Source organism: Streptopelia decaocto (assembly GCF_964273445.1).
Source record: "Streptopelia decaocto genome assembly, chromosome: 27".
NCBI lineage: Eukaryota > Metazoa > Chordata > Aves > Columbiformes > Columbidae > Streptopelia > Streptopelia decaocto.
The window spans coordinates 312,276-331,986 of NC_138682.1; the positions used below are offsets into that span (position 1 = coordinate 312,276).

The 19,711-nt window shown below is 64.3% G+C and overlaps 1 protein-coding gene across 1 annotated transcript; it reads left to right on the forward strand.

Moving 5' to 3' along the window:
* Window positions 1-211: 211 nt before the first annotated feature.
* Window positions 212-15,062, forward strand: LOC309450667 (uncharacterized protein; the record flags this gene model as incomplete). Its single annotated transcript, XM_082073691.1, has 19 exons — window positions 212-918; window positions 1,559-1,767; window positions 2,150-2,210; window positions 2,280-2,375; window positions 2,446-2,610; window positions 2,909-3,034; window positions 3,446-3,666; window positions 4,659-4,714; window positions 4,800-4,975; window positions 10,190-10,473; window positions 10,621-11,179; window positions 11,712-11,929; window positions 12,918-12,978; window positions 13,167-13,262; window positions 13,540-13,704; window positions 13,817-13,942; window positions 14,157-14,377; window positions 14,608-14,642; window positions 14,794-15,062. The coding sequence occupies exons 1-19, from the start codon at window positions 583-585 to the stop codon at window positions 15,060-15,062; spliced, it is 3,480 nt and encodes a 1,159-aa protein (XP_081929817.1). The 5' UTR covers window positions 212-582.
* Between the last annotated feature and the right edge of the window lie 4,649 nt (window positions 15,063-19,711).

Here is a 19,711-nt window from a genome sequence, read left to right on the forward strand (position 1 = left end):
GCGCCGGTCCCTCCCCCCGCTCGGGGATATAAACCGGGGCCGCTCACCCCGCCCCGCCCGGCCCCCCCAACCCGTCCTGCCGGTCGGGCCGCCGCCTCCAGCCCGGCTGCGCCAACCCCAGCGCTGCCGCCCCAGCCCGCCGCCGCCCCGCACCCGCCCGCGCTGCGGGCCCTGCTCTGCCGGCCCTGCCGCTCCTGCCAACCACCCTCCTGCTCCTGCCGCGCCAGCCCCAGCGCGGCCGACCCACCGCGACCTGCTCGCAAACCTTCTGCAAACCCTTTTGCAACCCTCTCGCAACCTCCTCGCTCAGCTCGCGACCTCCGCGCAGCTTTCCTGCTCATTTTCCAACCTTCTTGCCCATTTCCAGCTTCCTTCCCCGTTTGAAAACTTCCTTCCTCGTTCTCCAACCTTCTTCCCCACTTTCCAACCTTCTTCCCCACTTTAAAACTTCCTTTCCCCATTTTCCAACTTCTTTTCCCGTTTTCCAGCCTCCTTCCCCATTTTCCACCCTCCTTTTCCATTTGCCGACCTCCTTTCCCACTTCCCGCCCCCTGCCCACCTCCGTCCGCGGCCCGTGGCACCATGTCGGTCACCATCACCAGGAAGAGCGTCCGCAGCAGCGGCTCCGCCGTCCCCGGCCGCTCCTTCAGCTCCCGCTCCTACACGGCGGGCCCGGCCGTGAGGATGAGCGCGGCCTCGGCCTTCGGCGCCTACGGCGGGAGCCGCTTCGGGGCCGGGCTGTACCGGGGTCCCGGGGCTGCACCGGGTGCGGGCGGCGGCATCGCGGCCGTCAGCGTCAACCAGAGCCTGCTGACCCCCCTGAACCTGGAGATCGACCCCAGCATCCAGCGGGTGCGCAAGGAGGAGAAGGAGCAGATCAAGACGCTCAACAACAAGTTCGCCTCCTTCATCGACAAGGTGGGCCGGGCTGGGGCCCCCCGGAGAGCGCTGGGACCCCCCGGGGACCTCCGGAGCCCCTTGGGGACATTCAGGCCCCTCTGGACACACCCTGAGCTCCTTTGGGGACATTGAGAGCCCCTCGGGGACCTTCGGACCCCTCCAGGGACCTCCCAACCCCCTTGGGGACATTGAGACCCCCTTGGGGACACTGAGCCCCCCTCAGGGACCTCCTGGACCCCTCAAGTACATCCTGACCCCCTTGGGAACATTGAGACCCGCTTGGGGACACTGAGACCCTCTCAGGGACCTCCTGAGCCCCTCAGGGACCTCCCAGATGCTTCCGGAACATCCTGAGCCCCTCGGGGACATTGTGACCCCTTGGAGAAGGACCCCTCAGCCCTGTCCCCTGATTGGTCTTGCTCCCAGCACCCCAGATTTGCACCCAGGACCCCAAATTTGCACCCAGGAACCCTCAGTCTGTCTGCCCTTGCAAAGCAGCACCCAGCACCCCAGCTTTGTACCCAGGACCCCCAGCCTTGTACCCAGATTTGCCCCCAGGACCCCGGATTTGCCCCCTCTCTGTGCCCCCATTCCCAGGACAGAAGCCCGGGCCGTGTGTGTTGGGGTGACACGACCCCCTTTCCTCCCCCCACCCCAGGTGCGGTTCCTGGAGCAGCAGAACAAGATGCTGGAGACCAAGTGGAGCCTCCTGCAGAGCCAGCAGCCCCCCCGCAGCAACATGGGGGTGCTGTTCGAGGGCTACATCGCCAGCCTGCGGCGGCAGCTGGACGGGCTGGGCCAGGAGCGCCTGCGCCTGGAGGCCGAGCTGGGCAGCATGGAGGGGCTGGTGGAGGAGTTCAAGAACAAGTCAGTCCTGGCGCCGGCCGGGGGCTCCGTGTCCCCGGGGGCTCCGTGTCCCCAGAGGGCGGGGGCGCTGGGCTGGGGATGGACGGTCCTCTTTGGGTGTTGTTGGGCTGGCTTTGGGCAGGGATGGTGTCTGCCACTGCGAGGGGGGTGCTGTGTCCCCACATCCCATATCCCCCATGTCCCCGCATCCCTGTGTCCCCACATCCCTGTGTCACCATGTCCCTGTGTCCTCGTGTCACCATATTCCCCATGTCCCCACATCCCTGTGTCCCCCATGACCCTGTATCCCCATGTCCCCATGACCCTGCCATTCCTGTGTCCCCGTGTCTCCCATGTCCCCATGTCCGCCCTGCCCGGCTCCAGGCCCCGTCTCTTCCCCCAGGTACGAAGAAGAGATCAACCACCGCACCGAGAAGGAAAATGAGTTTGTCCTGCTCAAAAAGGTGAGTTGGGGGGCCCAGCTGTGGGGGGGGGCGATGGCCCGGGGGGTGACGAGCGCCGTGCTTCCCCAGGACGTGGACGAAGCGTACATGAGCAAGGTGGAGCTGGAGTCGCGCCTGGAGAGCCTGACGGACGAGATCAGCTTCCTGAGGCAGCTCTACGAGGAGGTTGGGGGTCCGGCCGCTGGGGGGGGGGCCGCGCGCGCCGAGCCGCCCTGACCCCCCCGTGGTGCCGCAGGAGCTGCGGGTGCTGCAGTCGCACGTCTCCGACACCTCGGTGGTGCTGAGCATGGACAACAGCCGCAGCCTGGACATGGACGGGATCATCGCCGAGGTGAAGGCGCAGTACGAGGACATCGCCAACCGCAGCCGCGCCGAGGCCGAGAGCATGTACCAGATCAAGGTGCGGCGGGCGGCGCCCCCGGCCCTCCCCCCGCGGCTGCAGCCCGGAGCCCCCTCCCTGCCCCCGGGCGCAGGAGCGGCCGCACCCCCGAGCGCCCGCCGAGCCGGCCCCGAGCGCCCCCCCGCGGGCTCGTCCCGCCGCTTCGCTCCCCAGCTTTGGGGTGCCAGGGGTGGGACCGCAGCCCCATCTCCGTGGGGTCCCCGGGGCAGCAGGGGGTGGGACCGCAGCCCCATCTCCGTGGGGTCCCCGGGGCAGCGGGGGGTGGGACCGCAGCCCCATCTCCGTGGTGCCCCCGCAGTACGAGGAGCTGAAGAGCACGGCGGGGAAGCACGGGGACGACCTGCGCAATACCCGCAGCGAGATCAACGAGCTCAACAGGCTGATCCAGCGCATCCAGGCGGAGATCGAGGCGCTGAAAAACCAGGTCTGGGAACAGCCCCCCCCAGCCCGGGGGTGAAAGTGGGGGGACGCTGCCCCTCCCCCGCTGCCGCCACCCCCACGGCCCCACAGACTCCCTGGGACCCCACGGACCCCCCTTGGCAGCCCCAGATTGGAGGAGAGATCAGCATCCTGGGGGCAAGGGATGGTGGGACATGGGGGATGCTGGGGAGCACAGGGGATGCTGGGGTGGGGTGAGGGATAGTGGGATGTGGCGGATCCTGGGGGGGCACATGGGATACAGGGACATGGGATTCTTAGGGGCAAGGGGTGCTGGGGGCACTGGGCGGTTTCGTGGGGGCCAAGGGACGCTGCAGCACAAAGGATGCTGGAGCGCCGGGGATGCTGCAGCACGAGGGACCCCCAGCCTGTTCTCCATCTCCCCCTGTGGTGACAGCGAGCCAGCCTGGAGACGGCCATCGCGGAGGCCGAGGAGCGCGGGGAGCTGGCGCTGAAGGACGCGCGGGGGAAGCTGGCGGAGCTGGAGGCCGCGCTGCAGCAGGCCAAGGCCGACATGGCCCGGCAGCTGCGCGAGTACCAGGAGCTCATGAATGTCAAGCTGGCCCTGGACATCGAGATCGCGACCTACAGGAAGCTGCTGGAGGGCGAGGAGAGCAGGTGGGGCGCCTGGAGGGGGTGACACCGTGGGACCCGCGTCCCGTATCCCATATCCCGTACCTGGCATCCCGGGCACGTCCTTTATTCCACATTCCGCATCTCCACCCTGGGTACCCGCAGCTCAAGGCTGCGAACCCCACATCCCTCTGCCACTGCCTCCCCACACGGCCTTGGGCATGTCCCTGTCAGGTTTTGATTGCAGGTGACAATAGAACCATGGCAGATGTATAGGTAACCCCCTTTTCCCTTCAGCCCCTCCCTCTCCCCCTTCCCACCAAGGACAGGCGATCAGGGGCAAAGGAGGACAGAGAGGAGAGAGCTGGAAGAGTTAAAAATGTTTTACTAATGCTACTGATAAAGTAGAGAAAACAATGCAAAATACACAAAACCAATCTGGAAAGTCCCGGCAGCTGCAGAGCAGGCACCCAGAGTCCCGGACTGGACTCTGCAGCCAAGCGGAGCTGGATCCAGTCTGTCACTGGCCTCAGTTCGCAGGGACGACTCGCCAGGTCCTCTCCTAATGTTGCCACAGGGAAACGGGGCGAGATCCTCGTGATCTCCCGGTTCTGTATGAAGTGTCACATGAACGGGATGGAGTACTCAGCTGGTCACTTTCAGTTCGCTGCTGTTGCCCCCTCATGGGATGCGCGTCCATCCCCATCAGCGACCCCGCATCCCATGGCTGCCACCACCCTCACGCGTGTGTGACGCTCAGGAGGGCGCGGTTGGTGAGGAGCGATCAGCTGGCAGGGAAACCACTGGAACTTGGTTTTAACAGAACCTGGACAGGCCCCCGACCCCCACCCAGCGCTCAGGGCGCGCTGTCATCCTCCCCAGGACCCGCAGCTCCAGGCCGCAGCCACAACCCTGAGGACCTCGTGTCCCTCTGCCACTGCCTCCCCGCGTGCCCTTGGTCATGTTCCTTAACCCCCAATCAATATTTGGTGCATGATGTTGTCCACACCCACCCCAAAACGTCTCTGTCCTGGCAGGCTGGAGTCGGGCATGCAGAATCTGAGCATCCACACCAAGACGACGGGGTACTCGGGTAAGGCGGGAGGGTGGGAGCAGGGCCCCCCCTTGGGTGCCACCGCTGGGTGCCACCGCGCTCACGGCCGGTCCCTCTCCCGCAGCTGCCGGCTTCGGCGCGGGGTTTGGGGGGGGCTTTGGCTCCTCCTTTTCCAGCTCTGGCTACGCCGTGTCCCCCCCCGCCCCGGAGAGCTCGTCCCTCACCAAGTCCCGCGCCATCGTCATCAAGAAGATCGAGACCCGCGACGGCAAACTGGTGTCCGAGTCCTCCGACATCCTGGCCAGCTGAGCCCCCCAGGGGACCCCCCGCACCAGCCCCAGGGCGACCTGAGCCAGTGCCCCTGCGGCCCCCACCAAGGGCTGCCCCCCCGCTTTGTCCCCAACACCCCCCCATTGTCCCCAGCCCTGCTCTGTCCGTCCTGGCCCTCCCGCGTGCTGGGGGTGTGAAATGGGGGGGCCCGGCCCCACCCCGGGGGCTCCGCTGCTGGAATAAAACCTCGGAACTCGGGAGTCTTTTGGTGCCCGGAGCTGCTGCCCTCGGGGCGGGGGGGCCCGGGGCCGTGTCCAGCAGGACCGGTCCTTGCTAATTACAGCGCTCATTAGCGCTGCCCGTGACGAGGGCGCGGTTGGTCGCATTCAAAATCCAACCGGCCAAATCCTGCGGTATTTTCCCCCAAACTGAGGGTCCCGTGGCACCCAGGTGACGGCCCCCGGCGCGGCACGGCCGCCCCCCCACGGGGACTCCCGGGGGGCTCAGCGGGGGTCGAGCCCCCGGGGTGCTGCCGCTACACCCCGAAAAGCCGCGGGATCCCCTCGTGGGGTTCGCTGTGCCAAAAGTGAGACCCCGAAGCACCCAGGGAGGCGAGGCCCCCCCCGGGTGCCCACCCACGCCCCCCCGTTCCTCACCGGTGTGCGGTCACGGGGGGGACTGACGCAGCCCAGTTTGGGGGTCCCGGCCCCCCCGCGCAGGGAACAGCCGGGGTGGGCGTGTTTGATGAGGTTTTCCACCCCGCCCTTGCGGGGACAGGACAGGGGACAGGACCGGGGCCACCGCGGCTGCCGGTGGCAGAGACGGGCAGGAGGGGGCTCAGGGCCGTGTCGGGGCGGGGGCAGGGACAGCGGCCGCGAGCCGGCGCCTGGCACGCGGGACTTTGACCGCCCGTTAATAATTAGCAAATTAGCAGCAGCTGCTCGCCGGGCGGGACGGATTCTGCTCACCTGGGATGTGCTGGGGGGTTTGGGGGTTCGGGGTGTGGGGCTCAGCACCCCCCGGCACCTCCGGTGACCCCTCAGCGGCGGGGGGGCTGCGCTGTGGGGCCGGGGGCTCCCAGGGCGTTGGGGTGCTCCCGGAATTGGGGTGTAACCTCCCGCTGCCATTCCCGGGCCGGAGGTGACACCTGCCGTCTGCAATTACCACCTGCAGCTAATTAACGTGCTCCGGGGGGTCACGTCCCCCTCTCCCCGCGCATGCGCGGCGCCCCGCCCTGCCAGTTGGCACCCCAGGGGCTTGCGGGGACCCCTCAATATTTGGTAGGATGCGAAGGGGCGCCCGGCGGCGTTGGAGCCCCTGATTGCCCCATTCCCGGGGTGTCCCAAGCGTCTGGGGGGCCCTTGGGCCAAAGCGCGGCCGGTACCGGGTCGGGGGGGCGGTTTAGGGGCCCCCAGGCACTTCGCTCCCCCGGCGCTGGTTTCGGGGTTCGCCGGCCGCTGGGGGGCGGCAGAGGAGCGGGGACCAGCGCGTGCCCAAGGGTGGCAGCATCATCCCCTTCCCCAGGGGGGGGCGCCCCGAGCCCGGCACCCGTGGGTGCTGCCGGGGCCGATCCCGCGGGCAGGGCGGGGGGGGCAGGTTTTGGGCGGCACTTTGTTGCAGGCGGGGTTGTGGTGACACCCCTGGTTTCAGTGTCACCCCACCCTGCCGCGACTGGGGACGCTGGGGGGGACACACAGCGCGGGGGTCCCTGCGTCACCCCGCGGCTTTGTGGGACCCAGGGGCACCGGGGGCTGAAACCCCCTGTCCCCGCTAGAAAAGGTGTCGCCCTGGGTGGGGAAACAGGCGCGGGGGTGCAGCTTGAGGACCCCCAGGCTGGATTGAACCCCGTAAACCGCCCGGGGGGGCAGGGCGGGCCGGGACCCCACCCGGATCGTCCCGCGGGTGGGGCCGTGACTCACCGGACCCACGTGCGGGGGCTCCCACGTGTTTCTCGGGTACCCCCGGGGCTGGGGGCTGTCCCTGCTCCTTTTGGGGTGCCCGAGGTCACGGGGGGGGGGAGCCGGGAAGGTTCACCCGGACGCCTGGGTTCCTCTGGGGCTGCGGGGTCTTTTGTGCTCCCCCCAAACTTTCCTGCCAGCGATGGGACCCGAACCCCCATTTCTGACCCCGCAGGACCCTCCGAGCCCCTTTCCCGCCCCAATGCACCACCAGAACAAGCCCCTTCACCCCAAAGCTACCGTCTCGCGGCCCCCCCGGCCACCAGCGTTCCGGGGTCCCCTTTGGATGTGATGCTGTGGGGGGCGGTGGGAGGAGCAGCCCCGCGGGGGGACACCCCGAGGCGGGAGGCGGGGGGCACAGGGTCCCTGCGCCACGGGGGGGCTGGTCCCGCGGGCCCGGGCGCGGCTCGGGGCGCAGCGGCAGGACCGGGCTTGCCGGAGCTCAGCTCTGTAATTAGCGCCGGGCCGGGATCCGCCCGAGCTCAGCGCCGGGTTTTCACACGCACACCCTGCGCCCCGCCCGCGGGGCTGCCCCCCGCACCCCCTGACCCCGCACCCCCCGAGCCCCGCACCCCCCGAAGCTTTTCCATTTCCCCCCAAAAACCCGCCCCGTTCCGGTGTCCCCGTTCCCCCCGGTGCAGACGGGGAACAACTGGTGCCGGGTGTCCAGCAGCTGTTTGTCCCCGCAGGACGGTTGTTGGTGGGGCCCTGCCTGGGCTGCTAAGAGGCTGCGGGACCCCGGGGTCAATTGCCCCTGTTGGGGTAAATCCCGTCCCCACCTCCCTGCGAGCGGCTCCTTGTCTCCCCATGGGTCCCTGCTCCTCATCCAAGTTATCCCCAATATTCACGTCGTGGGGGCCCCGTCCCTGGTTTTCCCACCGGAGGGGGATGCTCGGGCAGTGTCCGCACCCAGGGGTGATGGGGACAGTGGGTGACCCTGGGGGTGCCGGGGGCAGCTGGTGACACCGCGGGTGCCGGGGGCAGCGGTGATCCCGGGGAGGTGATGGAGACAGCGGGTGACCCCATGGGTGATGGAGACAGCGGGTGACCCCAGGGGTGCCGGGGACAGAGGGTGACCCTGCGGGTGCTGGGGACAGCAGGTGACTCCAGGGATGATGGGGGCAGCGGTGACCCCGGGGATGATGGAGACAGCAGGTGACCCCGTGGGTGATGGGGACAGCGGTGACCCCGGGGATGATGGGGGCAGCGGTGACCCCAGGGATGATGGGGACAGCGCATGGCGATGGGCAGCAGGTGACCCCAGGGATGATGGGGACAGCGCACGGCGATGGGCAGCGGGTGACCCCGGGGATGATGGGGACAGCGCACGGCGATGGGCAGCGGGCTGGGGCCGGTTCCCAGGCCGCGCTCTGAGCCGTCGGGGCCGTCGCGCGGCGGTGCCGCCCCGTCTTCCGCAACTCCCGCTTTGATCTCGGGACCCACCTTGTTCCTTCTGCTTCCCTGGCTTTCCCAGCCCTGCAATTTGCCGGTCGGTAATCGCTGGCTGAGCGGCCTCCAGTGCCTTCGCTCTTCGGCGCTGCGGGGCTTTCCCGGTTGAACACGGTCCCGCCGCCGCTTTGGGGTGAAACCAGGTGCATTTGGGTTCTGTGTTGCCCTGGTTGTGGCTGCGGGGGCTGCAGCTCGGACGCCGCTGGTTTGGTCCCCCATGGGGATGCAGGGGGTGCCTATGGGTGTGGACAGGATGAGACACAACGGCCTCAGGTTGTGCCAGGGGAGGCTGAGGGTGGAAATTTGGGGTGAGTTGTTCCCCAAAGGGCACTGAACAGGCTGCCCAGGGCAGGGCTGGGGTCACCGCCCCTGGGGGGTGAACAGACGAGGGTCTTGGGGACAGGGTCAGTGCGGGGGGGTTGTGGTTGGACTGGAAACACTTGAGGGTCTTTTCCAGCCACAATGAGTCTTTGCCACTTGGCCACCGTCCCAGGGCGGGGGTGCTGGGGGCCACCCCGGATCCTCGGCTCCGCTCCGGGTGTGTTAATGGTCCCAGTGAGCACCGGGGCGCCCGAGGGGCGGGCGGTGACACCCCGGGAGCCCAGAGAGCCCTGGGTGAACCATCCCTGGGACACGACGCGCTCTGGGCAACCGGAGCTGGTGGTGGTGTCCCTGCTCGTGGGACACGTCACCTCGGAAGGTCCCTCCAGCCCACCCCGTTCCGTGATCCCGTGCTGGTCCCGGGGTGGGTTTGGGAAGCGCCCCCCGCCCAGCCGGGTTCCCCCGTGTTGGAGCTCAGCGCCGTTCCTGAGGCTCCCCGGGCGGCTCCCCGGGCTCCAGCCGGTTCATCCTCTTCCTCGGCGGCTCCGCCGGTCGCATGAGGTTGGGAGCCGCAGCCGCCCCCTCCCCCCGGCCAGAGCCACTGGAGCCGCTTCCCTCCCGCTGTCCCCACCGCGTCCCCACCCGCTCATCCCAGGGCCACGCGTGGGACGTTTCCCGGTGGGACCGTGTGCAGGACCCTTGTTCCCAAGGGGAAAGATGCTCATCCCAGGGCCACGTGTGGGGCGTTTCCCGGTGGGACCACATGCAGGACGCTCGTTCCCAAGGGGAAAGATGATCCCCCCATTCCTTGCAACGCAACCCCCGTGGGCTGAGAGCCCTGTGGATCAGGCGCCCAGGGGTGCCCGGAGGAATCACCCTTGAACCCCGAGGGATGCAGCGAAATCCGTGTGTTTGCAGAAGATAAAGAAAAAGCAAAAGCGAGAGGTGAACGGGTTTGGGGCTGAAACCGGTTCCCCAAACCTGTCCCGCAAGTGTCTCCAGCGAAAGGGGTAATGACAGCCTTGGCTGCTGTTGTCACGGCTCCGCTGCAGCTTGTGGTTTGGGGGGAAGTTTTAGGGCATTTCAGTTTCTTTACTGGCGGGATGAACGGGCTCCTGGGTCGGACGGCACCTTCACACACCTCTGCTCGTTACAATAGAAATTAAAAGCAGTTAAGAAATTAAGCCGTGTTTCTTGTCAAACAATGGGGCTGCTGATGAGTGAACGCGGCTTCGCCGAGCGCCACGCGCTGGGGGGTTGGGGCTGGAGACCCCGCGAGGATGAGGAGGGAAGGTCCCTGATGAGGGTGATTGAGCCCCCTGAGCTGCGGCCAAGGGTGTGAAACACGGGAACATCAAGATACTCCAGTTCTGCACCCCCGTGTCCCTCCAGCTCAATGCGCCAGCCAGTGCTCTAAAATGGCTTTAAAATCTTCTTAAAACTGTCCCCGGGTCCCCTTTATTGACATGGAGCCGGTTTTATAGCCCTGGTTGGGCTCGCGCTCTCTGGTTGTGAGAGAGGTCTGGACCACGCAGGCGAAGCCTCGGCTGGTCGGGGTGAACCCGGGTGCGCCGGCTGTGCCGGGAGCCGCGTTTCGTTGGAGTTCGTGAACCGAGCGCCGCAGGACGAGCGGGCGGCTGCTCCGGGTGTCCCCGCGGGCACCATGAGCCGCGTCATCGCCGCATCATCGCCACGGGACGCTCGGGCCCGCGATGACCTGGCAGCTGCAGCTAAAGAAATGCGATTTGGGGCCAACAATGGCTTTGTTTCCCCGAGCTCTCGAGGGAGTGCTGGGAGGAGGTCCCGGCGGTGGCACGGGGAAGAGGGCGTCCTTCCAAGCCCGGAACAATGAAGAGAAGCAGAAAAAACAGAGGTGTCTCCACTCCCCTGACATGCGGCCAACACCTTGAGCGCATAAAAAGGGGGACCCGGGCACGGCACCCGCAGGACTCACCTCCTCTCCCTCCCAACCGCCGCTCGGCTCTTCTCTCCACGCCGCTCGACTCCCGGGCCCATCGCCATGTCTCGCCAGTCCTGTGCGCTCGGCAGGGGCTTCAGCTCCAGCTCCGCTTGCTTCGGGGGCAAGAACAGGGTCACGTTCGGCTCCGTGTCCCGCGGATCCTGCAGAGGACCTGGCGGCGCCGGCGGCTTCAGCAGCAGGAGCCTCTATTGCCTGGGAGGGAGCAAGAGCACCTCTCTGGGCGGCTTCGGGGGCAGCGCTGGTGTCTGCAGAGCTTTCGGGGCGGGCGGCCAGGGAGGCTTTGGCCACGGCGCTGGGACAGGGTTCGGCGGGGGTTTCGGGGGCTTTGGTGGCGGATTTGACGGTGGGATGGGAGGCCAGGGCTTCCCCGCCTGCCCGCCGGGCGGCATCCGGGAGGTGACCATCAACCAGAGCCTGCTGACCCCCCTCAACCTGGGCATCGACCCCGACATCCAGAAGGTGCGAACACAAGAGCGGGAGGAGATGAAGCAGCTCAACAACAAGTTCGCCTCCTTCATCGACAAGGTGAGAATGACCTGGGCGTGGAGGCTCGAGCTCCCTGTGGCTCGGGCTGGTTGTGATCACCATCAGATACTCACCCAATAGCACCCAGAGAGCCAAAGTTGCCCAAAATGGCCCCAAGAGAGGTGGTGGCTGGAGAAGTGACTTCCCCAGGGTTCCTGAGAAGCCCAGGAAGGGGTCTCTGGTTCCTCGGCCCGCGGCGCTGGCGCTGGTCAGTGGGACCTCCGTGCAGACCCCAGAGGAACCTGCGCTGGACTGTGTGTGTGGGTCGAGGCCTCGGGGCGGTTCGTGCTGTTTTGAAAGAGAAAACCCTGAAGTGCTGAAATTCGCTGTTTCTCCCGCTCGGAGGCCGTGGGTGGGAGAGAGACGGTGCCCCAGCCCTGCCCCCCGTCCTCGGGCCGCGGTCCCACCCGCGGGACCTGCAGAGGGGAACGGGCAGGACGGTGAAACCCACCAAGTGGGAAAAACTATGGCAAAAAATCCACAAAAAAGTCCCTTTGGGAGGACCTGACTCTTTCCCCCTGCCACGGTCCAGGTCCGGTTCCTGGAGCAGCAGAACCGCGTCCTGGAGACCAAGTGGAAGCTGCTGCAGGAGCAGGGGGGCCCGGGGACCGGCGGCCGGGGCCTGGAGCCCGTGTTCGAGGCGTTCCTGGCGCGGCTCAGGAAGCAGCTGGACGCGCTGGCCACCGAGAAGCAGCAGCTGCAGGCGGAGCTCAAGGGCTTCCAGGACATGCTGGAGGACTTCAAGACCAGGTACGAGGCTAAAACTCGCTTGGAACAGCCGGGGAAGTCAAGGAACCACGAGACTTGGCAACATCGCCTTTGTTTCAATGAGTAGAAAACGTAAAATGTTTTGGGGAAGTTTTTATTACCTGAGTTTTCCAGGTTTTTGTCAATATGTGTTGCTGGCAGAGTTACGATTGTCACTACAGCAGATCCTCATCTTCCTCACTTGGGAATCCATGACATTATGACTTAATGAACTAATGAGATCAGTTGCTAAACCCTGCTATAATTTCCTCATGGATTTCCGCACGGGTTCCCTCCTCAAGGCAGGGAATATATCCCTTCTCAATACATTCCTCAATGTCCCTCAAGACCTGAAGCTCTGGGCTTTCTTTGAAAGATGATGTGGGGCAGAAAGAAACCAGATTATTCTCCTGCCATAGTTTATTGGTTTGTTTGGTGAGAACTGGGCCTGTTCCCATCGGCGCAGGAGCCGCAGAGCTGCTTCCTCCGGGCTCGCGAGGAACGGTGGGACGGGTCTGGAGCTCAGCAGGATCAGCCCCCGCGCTTGTTCTGCTGAGGCTCAGAGCAGATGTGGCGCTGGAGACCCCAAAGCACTCGTTCTGCTGAGGCTCAGAGCAGATGTGGCGCTGGAGACCCCCCAGTGCTTGTTCTGCTGAGGCTCAGAGCAGATGTGGCGCTGGAGACCCCCCTGCTCGCCCACCCCAGGAGCAGGTGGATGTGGCCCGCAGGAGGACCCGGGTCCGTGGGTCTCACAGGAGGGGCCGGGGCGGCCGCGGCACCTGGAGGGCTCAGGCGGGTCCGGGTTCCTCGGGTGGCGGCGCAGGAGCCAGGACTCGCCCACAGAGGCCAAGTGCCGGCGCTTGTCCATAAATCTCCCTTGTGGCAGCTCTATTTCTGCCACCCTCATTAGTCTTGGGGCCAACAGCGCCGAGTTGCCAGCAGCGGCCGGTGCCAAAACAAGCAGATTCAATCTGCTCTTTATAATCAACAGGTACGAAGAGGAAATAAACAAGAGGACAGCTGCTGAGAACGATTTCGTGCTCCTCAAGAAGGTAAAGTCCCGTTTCGTTTTATGAACACAAGACACATCTTGGCTCAGAGGGTGTTTTGCTTCCACCAGCGCGGCCTCGCCAGCGCCGGGTGTGAACGAGGATGCCCCGGTGCGTCGGGGCAGCCGGGGCTCCCAGTTCGGGGTTGGATGAAGCGGTGCAGGAGCTCTCAGCGCCCGTTTCTCCCGCAGGACGTGGACGGAGCCTACATGACCAAGGTGGATCTTCAGGCTAAACTGGATTCTCTGGCGGACGAGATGAGCTTCCTGCAGGGCGTCTACGAGATGGTGAGCGCTGCGGCCGCCCCGCGGCGGGGACGCGGGGGAGAGGGGTTGCGGTGCTGCCAGAAACGGCGGCGGGGACGCGGGGGAGAGGGGCTGCGGTGCTGCCAGAAACGGCGGCGGGGACGCGGGGGAGAGGGGTTGCGGTGCTGCCAGAAACGGCGGCGGGGACGCGGGGGAGAGGGGTTGCGGTGCTGCCAGAAATGGCGGCAGGGACGCGGGGGAGAGGGGTTGCGGTGCCGCTGGAAAGCGGCGCTAAATCCAGACGTGGCGGGAATTCCAGGAGCTGAGTCAGATGCAGAAGACCGTCTCCGACACCTCGGTGGTGCTGTCCATGGACAACAACCGCAACCTGGACCTGGACAGCATCATCGCCGAGGTGAAGGCGCAGTACGAGGAGATCGCCAACCGCAGCCGTGCTGAGGCTGAGTGCTGGTACCGCTCCAAGGTGGGTGCTCCACACCTCGGTTTGACACGGGTGGTTGGGGAGGTGGACGAGTAACTGGTGGCAGCTCAGATCACGGTGGGCCTGACGTTCTCCTCCCACCTCTGGCCACCAGTACGAAGAGCTGCAGGTCACCGCGGGCAAGCACGGAGACAAACTCAGGGACACGAAGACCGAGATCTCCGAGATCAACCGCATGATCCAGAGGATACGGGCTGAGATCGACAGCGTGAAGAAACAGGTAGGGGCTGAGGTTTCTTTTGAGAAATGGGCGTGAGCTCTTGGTAAAGCCCTTCAGAGCCTCCTGAAAAGCAAATAAGCTGCTAACAATCATCGTAAGCAGGACGGAACGTGTTGTAGTTGTGGAGAGCTGAGCCCGGGCGATCTGGGACCGTGGGCTCACGTCCGAGCGGTGGCCCCGGCCCCTCTCACCACACGCACATCTCGTTCTCCAGTGTGAGACCCTGCAGAGCTCCATCGCCGACGCCGAGCAGCGCGGGGAGCTGGCGCTCAAGGACGCCAGGGCCAAGCTGGCCGAGCTGGAGGCGGCCATGCAGAAGGCCAAGACGGACATGGCGCAGCAGCTGCGCGAGTACCAGGAGCTCATGAACGTCAAGCTGGCCCTGGACGTTGAGATCGCGACCTACAGGAAGCTGCTGGAAGGAGAGGAGTGCAGGTGGGTGAGGATGCAGCGAGAGCTTGGCCGTGTCCTGCTGAGCCAGCGGGGACAGCATGGCACATCACATCTCTATTAAAACGCCCATGGTGTTGCCGTTAGCCATGGACTACAGCCCCATAGCTGCCGTGGTTTACGCCCACGCTCTGATGGACCAAGCCCGGCTTTGTGGAGCTGGACCAGTCCAGCTGCTCTGGCTGGAGCTGACGCTCCATTTCTTTTCCTTGTAGGATGTCCGGAGAGTGCCAGAGCCCCGTGAGCATCTGTAAGTACCATTCCCGCTCCCGGAGGAGCGCGGTGGCTGGGAGGGACAGATGGATGGGCAGATGGATGGATGGATGGACGGATGGATGCATGGATGGATGCTCCCAGGCTTCACGGTGCCATCAGAGGTGACCTCGTGTCCTTCTCCGCAGCTGTGGTGGGCGGCGGCAGCACGTCCGTGGGCGGTGGGTACGGCAGCGGGATGTGCCTCGGCGGAGGGATGAAGTTCGGCAGCGGCAGAGGCAGCTGCAGCACAGGCGGAGCCGGATTCTGCTACAGCCTTGGAGGGAGCGGGTTGGGTGCCGGGGGGGCAATGGGGCCCGGAGGGGCCGGGTTCTGCTCCGTGGGCGGTGGGTGTAGCTCTGTGGTGGGCGGCTCTGGCTCCACCGTGACGTCCAGCTCCGTCAACCGGAGGGTCTGAGCAAGCGGGACGTCCCCCAGCACCCAAGGGAGAAAGGAAGCAAAGCCCCAATGGCCACCACCCCCTCCTTCCTCACCGAGGTGACAAGAAGCTATTTAATTTAACCGTCCCACATCCTTCAGAAGCCACCAAAAAAGTGCAATTTCAGCAGCTGCCGCCCGAGGTTCTCAGCACAGTCTGAGCTCCTCGCTGCCCAACGCTTGGCTCCGGAGCCGCTGGCACCAGGCGCGGGGCCGCTGGACCTGCGCGGCCACCGGGGGTCCCAACCGCGGCCGGGGGAACGGGCCGAGGCCCAAGGGGAGCGGCACCGCGGGCACGGGGCCGGCGCACATGCTGCCCGGGACTCGGTCCTGCGAACAGCCGGATTGCTCGGGACCTCGCGCCGGGCCCAGCGCCTGGTGCAGTTTCACTGGGTGCTGCTCGCCGGCCGGGGCTCCAGCTCCGCAGCACCGTCCCACTGGTGATGGTCCCAGCTGGAGACGTTTCCCACCCCGCGGTTTGTTTTCCTTTCGCTCTTTCCCAAGCGAGACAGCGGCAGTTTCACCCGCGTCCTTCAGAAGCTGTTGTCGAACGTTTGCTTTGCTCCGAGTTTCCCCTTCCCTGTGATCATGAAACAATTGTGCTTGTTTGCTGAAGCCTTTCTCCTTTGGCGTGTGCCATACCCCAATAAACGCTAGAGGCAGCACGCTTGTGTGGGTTTGCTCTCTGACCAAAGGGTTTCGTGTTGCAACAAGACCTGAAAATGCTGCTGAGATCTGAAAACGCTGCCTGACTTTCTCCTGCCCTTTGAAGTTCGCACCTAAAGGAACGGACGCGAACGCGCGGCCGGGTCTCCCGTCCTCCCCGGGGAGCCGGGGCGGCTCTGCGCTTGGCAGCGGGGAGCGAGGTCTCGCCGGGTTGTGGTTGGGTGGTGAAATTGCCGATGGGATGGTCTGATCCGGCTGAGTCAGCGAAACATGTGGGGTTTTCTGGAGCGGCACCGTGGGAACGGGCAGAGAGGAGGAACGAGGCAGTTGGGTCGAACTCCAACGCTCTTCTCCGTCCTTCTGCGGGGTCTCCCGGGGCGACAGAGGCAGGTGGACCCCGAGCGGGACTTTGGGGCTCAGTCGATGGCAGGACACGGTTCCCTTGCCCTTTCTCTAGGCCTTTCCCTTGCTTGTGTTGGCCAACTTGGGACGTTCCTCATCTCCTCCTCCTCCACCCGTGTCCCCTTGTCCCCCGAGCTGGTCCCGATGCCGCGGTGGCAAAGGCGTCGCCCAGCCCTGGGTGCTTTTGGAGCACCCCCCAAGGGACGGTGCGAAGAGAGAGGGGCGATCATCACCCCTCCAGCTAATTCGGAGCCGATTCCTCAGTGTCCACACGCTGGAGCCAGCCCCGCTGTCTGCACTGGCCAGAGACCCACGGGCTGCTTTTAAAGCACCTCGTAAAGGTAAATGAGACCATGGGAAGAGCAGGATCTCAGCCCCGTCAAGCCCTACCTCCCCACAAGAGCAGAATATTTCTGATGACCTGTACATTTAGAGCCAAAAACACCTCCCGGTGCGGTTTGACCTCTCGCTCAGGAGACTTTGAGTCACATCCATGGTCAACCGCAGACTCGCTGCGCCGTGCGGGTGAGTCACTTCACTTCTCCCGTGCCCGCTCCCTGTTTGTAAATGCTGAAGACACCAGCGCGAGCGGAACGCGGCACGGCTGCCAGCAGGGGCATGTCACCGCGGGGGAGGGGACGCCGGGGCAGGGGGAAAGAGCGTGTGGGGCTGCAAAGGGACCTGGGGAGGGGACACCCGGGCAATGGGGAAAGAGCGTGTGGGGCTGCAAAGGGACCTGGGATGGCGTTGAATGAAATTCCCACAGAATCACCCCGGTCCGGCCGCCTCTGTGTAATTGGCCTCCAGCAAACGGCTCCCGACACCAGGACAGGTGACAGGAGCCAAAAGGCTCCCGGGCGGGTACAGATACTGGAAGGTCAGAGCAAACAGGCACCAGAAAGCCGCCGCCGCTGGTTCCTGTGATCCCACCGGCAACTGGGGGAAAATTCTCCTGGGCTGCACCGAGATGTGACAGAATTTCTGCCTCTTGTCAGGGGAGGGAGAACATTTGACGTGGCCTGAAATAAGTTTCTTTTAATTTTGTGATGATTTCCCCCCATTTTAAAAGCCTCTTCTAAGGTGAAAACAAGTCAGTGGGAGCTGTGTGAATTAAATGCTTTTCTTGGCTTTTTTTGCCCAGAAATCCCTCCTTCCCGTGGCCAAAGCCTCTTCCGAAGCTCAGCACAGGCCGCCTGGCAGTGCTACCGATGGAACGAGATTCCCCCCGAGCACTCAAGGCTTGAGCAGCTTTTCCTGTATTCCTGCCCCACTATTTCCATAGAGCCACAGAACACTTTGGGCCGGAAGGTGATTTTCCTGAATTTAGGGTTTGGGAACGATGATGTTGGAGGTCCCTGCGGTCCAGCGCTGCCTTTGCATCGGAGTGGGTGATGGTGTCGATATCCCGGTTTGGTTTCCCAGGCTTGGCTGGAGTCGCGGCTGTGACTCAGCCCACCGGGAGCGTTACCCGTGGGCGCTGGGCTCTGCAGCCTCCGCCGGCTCAGGCGCCGCCTCCCGGCGCGCCGGGAACCCGAAAACCTTCTGATCATGTTGTCCCACCCACAGAAAGAGGAAAAACCACAACAACCCCCCCAGAATAACGTAAGCAGGTGTTTGGTAACGCGGAGGGCGGCGAGGGAAGGCGTTGTTCAACGTGTGTGCGTTGGTGCGTGTGTGTACGTGGTTGCATCTGTGGCAGCCACAGACCCGCAGCGCCCGCCGGGCTCGATCGATACGGCGGGACGCGTTGGCCGCCGGCTCCGCGGACACGGCGCTGCCAGCTCTTGCGTCTCCCCCGCTCGGGAAGGGCTGTTGGGAAACGGCTCCTGCCTTCGCCCGGGGACCAGACGTTGGTCACGTCCTCGGGCTCTCGGCTGCAGGGACGTGTGTGGTCGGCTCCGCGCCCCCCGGGCCGGGCGGGGTTCGTCACAACTGTGGCGTTTAGGAGACAAAGTCTTGCTGAAGACCAACAAGCCACACGGGACCTTCCCAGCCCACACGTTTACTGTGAATAAACCACGTTGTGCAGCCACCAGCCCCCCGGCCGCCCCATTCCCTTCGGTCCCACAGTGACTGGTGGTTGACATCTGTGTTCCTGAGCTGTTTCCATCCCTGATCCGCTCCCCCGTGTGCCCCCGGACCCGCGGCGGTGCCGGGGACGGTGGGCCGGGCAGGGTGGGCAGGGACACGCGTGTTTGCGGTGGAAATGCCGGTTGGGCTGCGGTTGTGCCACAGCCCAGGTCCTGGGACTTTGGGAACGGGTGTCTGGGCGATACGTGTAGAGGAGCTTAGAGCACCTGAAGACACCAGGAGCTGCCAGTGTGGATTTTCAGGAAACACTTAATTACCCACGTCCCATGGGAACCTCGTACAGGCAGATGCCTCAGTCGTGATAAAGATGGTTGAACCTCAGAGTTTCTGGAGTGGCTTTAAAACGTTGAAAACTAAGGGAAAAAGGAGTTTCTCAATAAAAGAGGAAAGACAGTAATTGCTATTTGATAAGCAGGCTCTGCAAGACAAAAGGATGAGTGCGTGATGGGTCATGGCTTGTTGTTGCGAGTTTAACTCATAAGCTGATCCTTTCTCAATACATCAAACCCGGGGTGTTCTGAGAAGCTTCTGCCTAAAATCTGGTGATGACTTTCAAATCAGCTTAAGAAGGAAAGCGCCCGGTGCGCTCGAGGGAGGGCTCGGCAACCTGCAACCAGAAATACACCAATATCTGCACATGGACACCGGAGAGAGCCAGGCCGGGGAAACACGCGTCTCCGTGGGTCAAAGTTGTGCCCTCTGCTCTCATCTCATGTGTCTGTACAGAAAGAGCCGAGCTAATTGCATTCAAACGGTTACAGGGTTTATTATGTGGGCAGCGCGACTTTGCATGCGTCCTTCTGTCACAGCCGTCCGTCTGTCCGTCTGCTCTTCCCACCTTGGCCCCCGGCTCCTGTGGTGTCCTCTGGGGCCCTTCACATGGTCTCGGAGCCTTTGGAGGAGCCGAAAGGGCTTTCCCAGCTGTGACACTCACAGCGTTTCCTCCCCGGTGCTGGGACTTTGGCACGAAGGCTCCAGGACTCGCATCAGCAGGAGTCTGGTCCAACACTAAATGAGTTTCCAGCGCCAACCGCTGAATCCCGTTTCTGGTGAGGTTTTATTTATCGAAAAGGCACAGAGCCTCATCAAAATGCAATTTGCTGAGCCCCAGCTGTAGATTGAGAAACGACTTCTCGAACCCAAAGGCAATTTTCCATGTAAAAGAAGACCAAGGGTGTAGCGCAGGTGTGTTTTGGGAGTTGTGAAAGCCGTGCTACAACTTGGCATGAGCCGTGGTGCTCGGCTGCCACGGGCTTGCCGTGAAGATCAGAATACAGATAAACGCGGGCAGGGAAACAACCGCAATGGATGAAAGGCAGAACCAGAGAGCAGCCGTACATCCCAGGGAGACTGTTACTGTCCCACAGGAGCGTCAGGGTTCTTAGTCACCGAGCGCTGCCACCAGTTGGGCACAGCTGTATCTGGTTTAATTTTCCCCTGCGTTATAGGGTGTGTTTCTGGGTAGGGTCA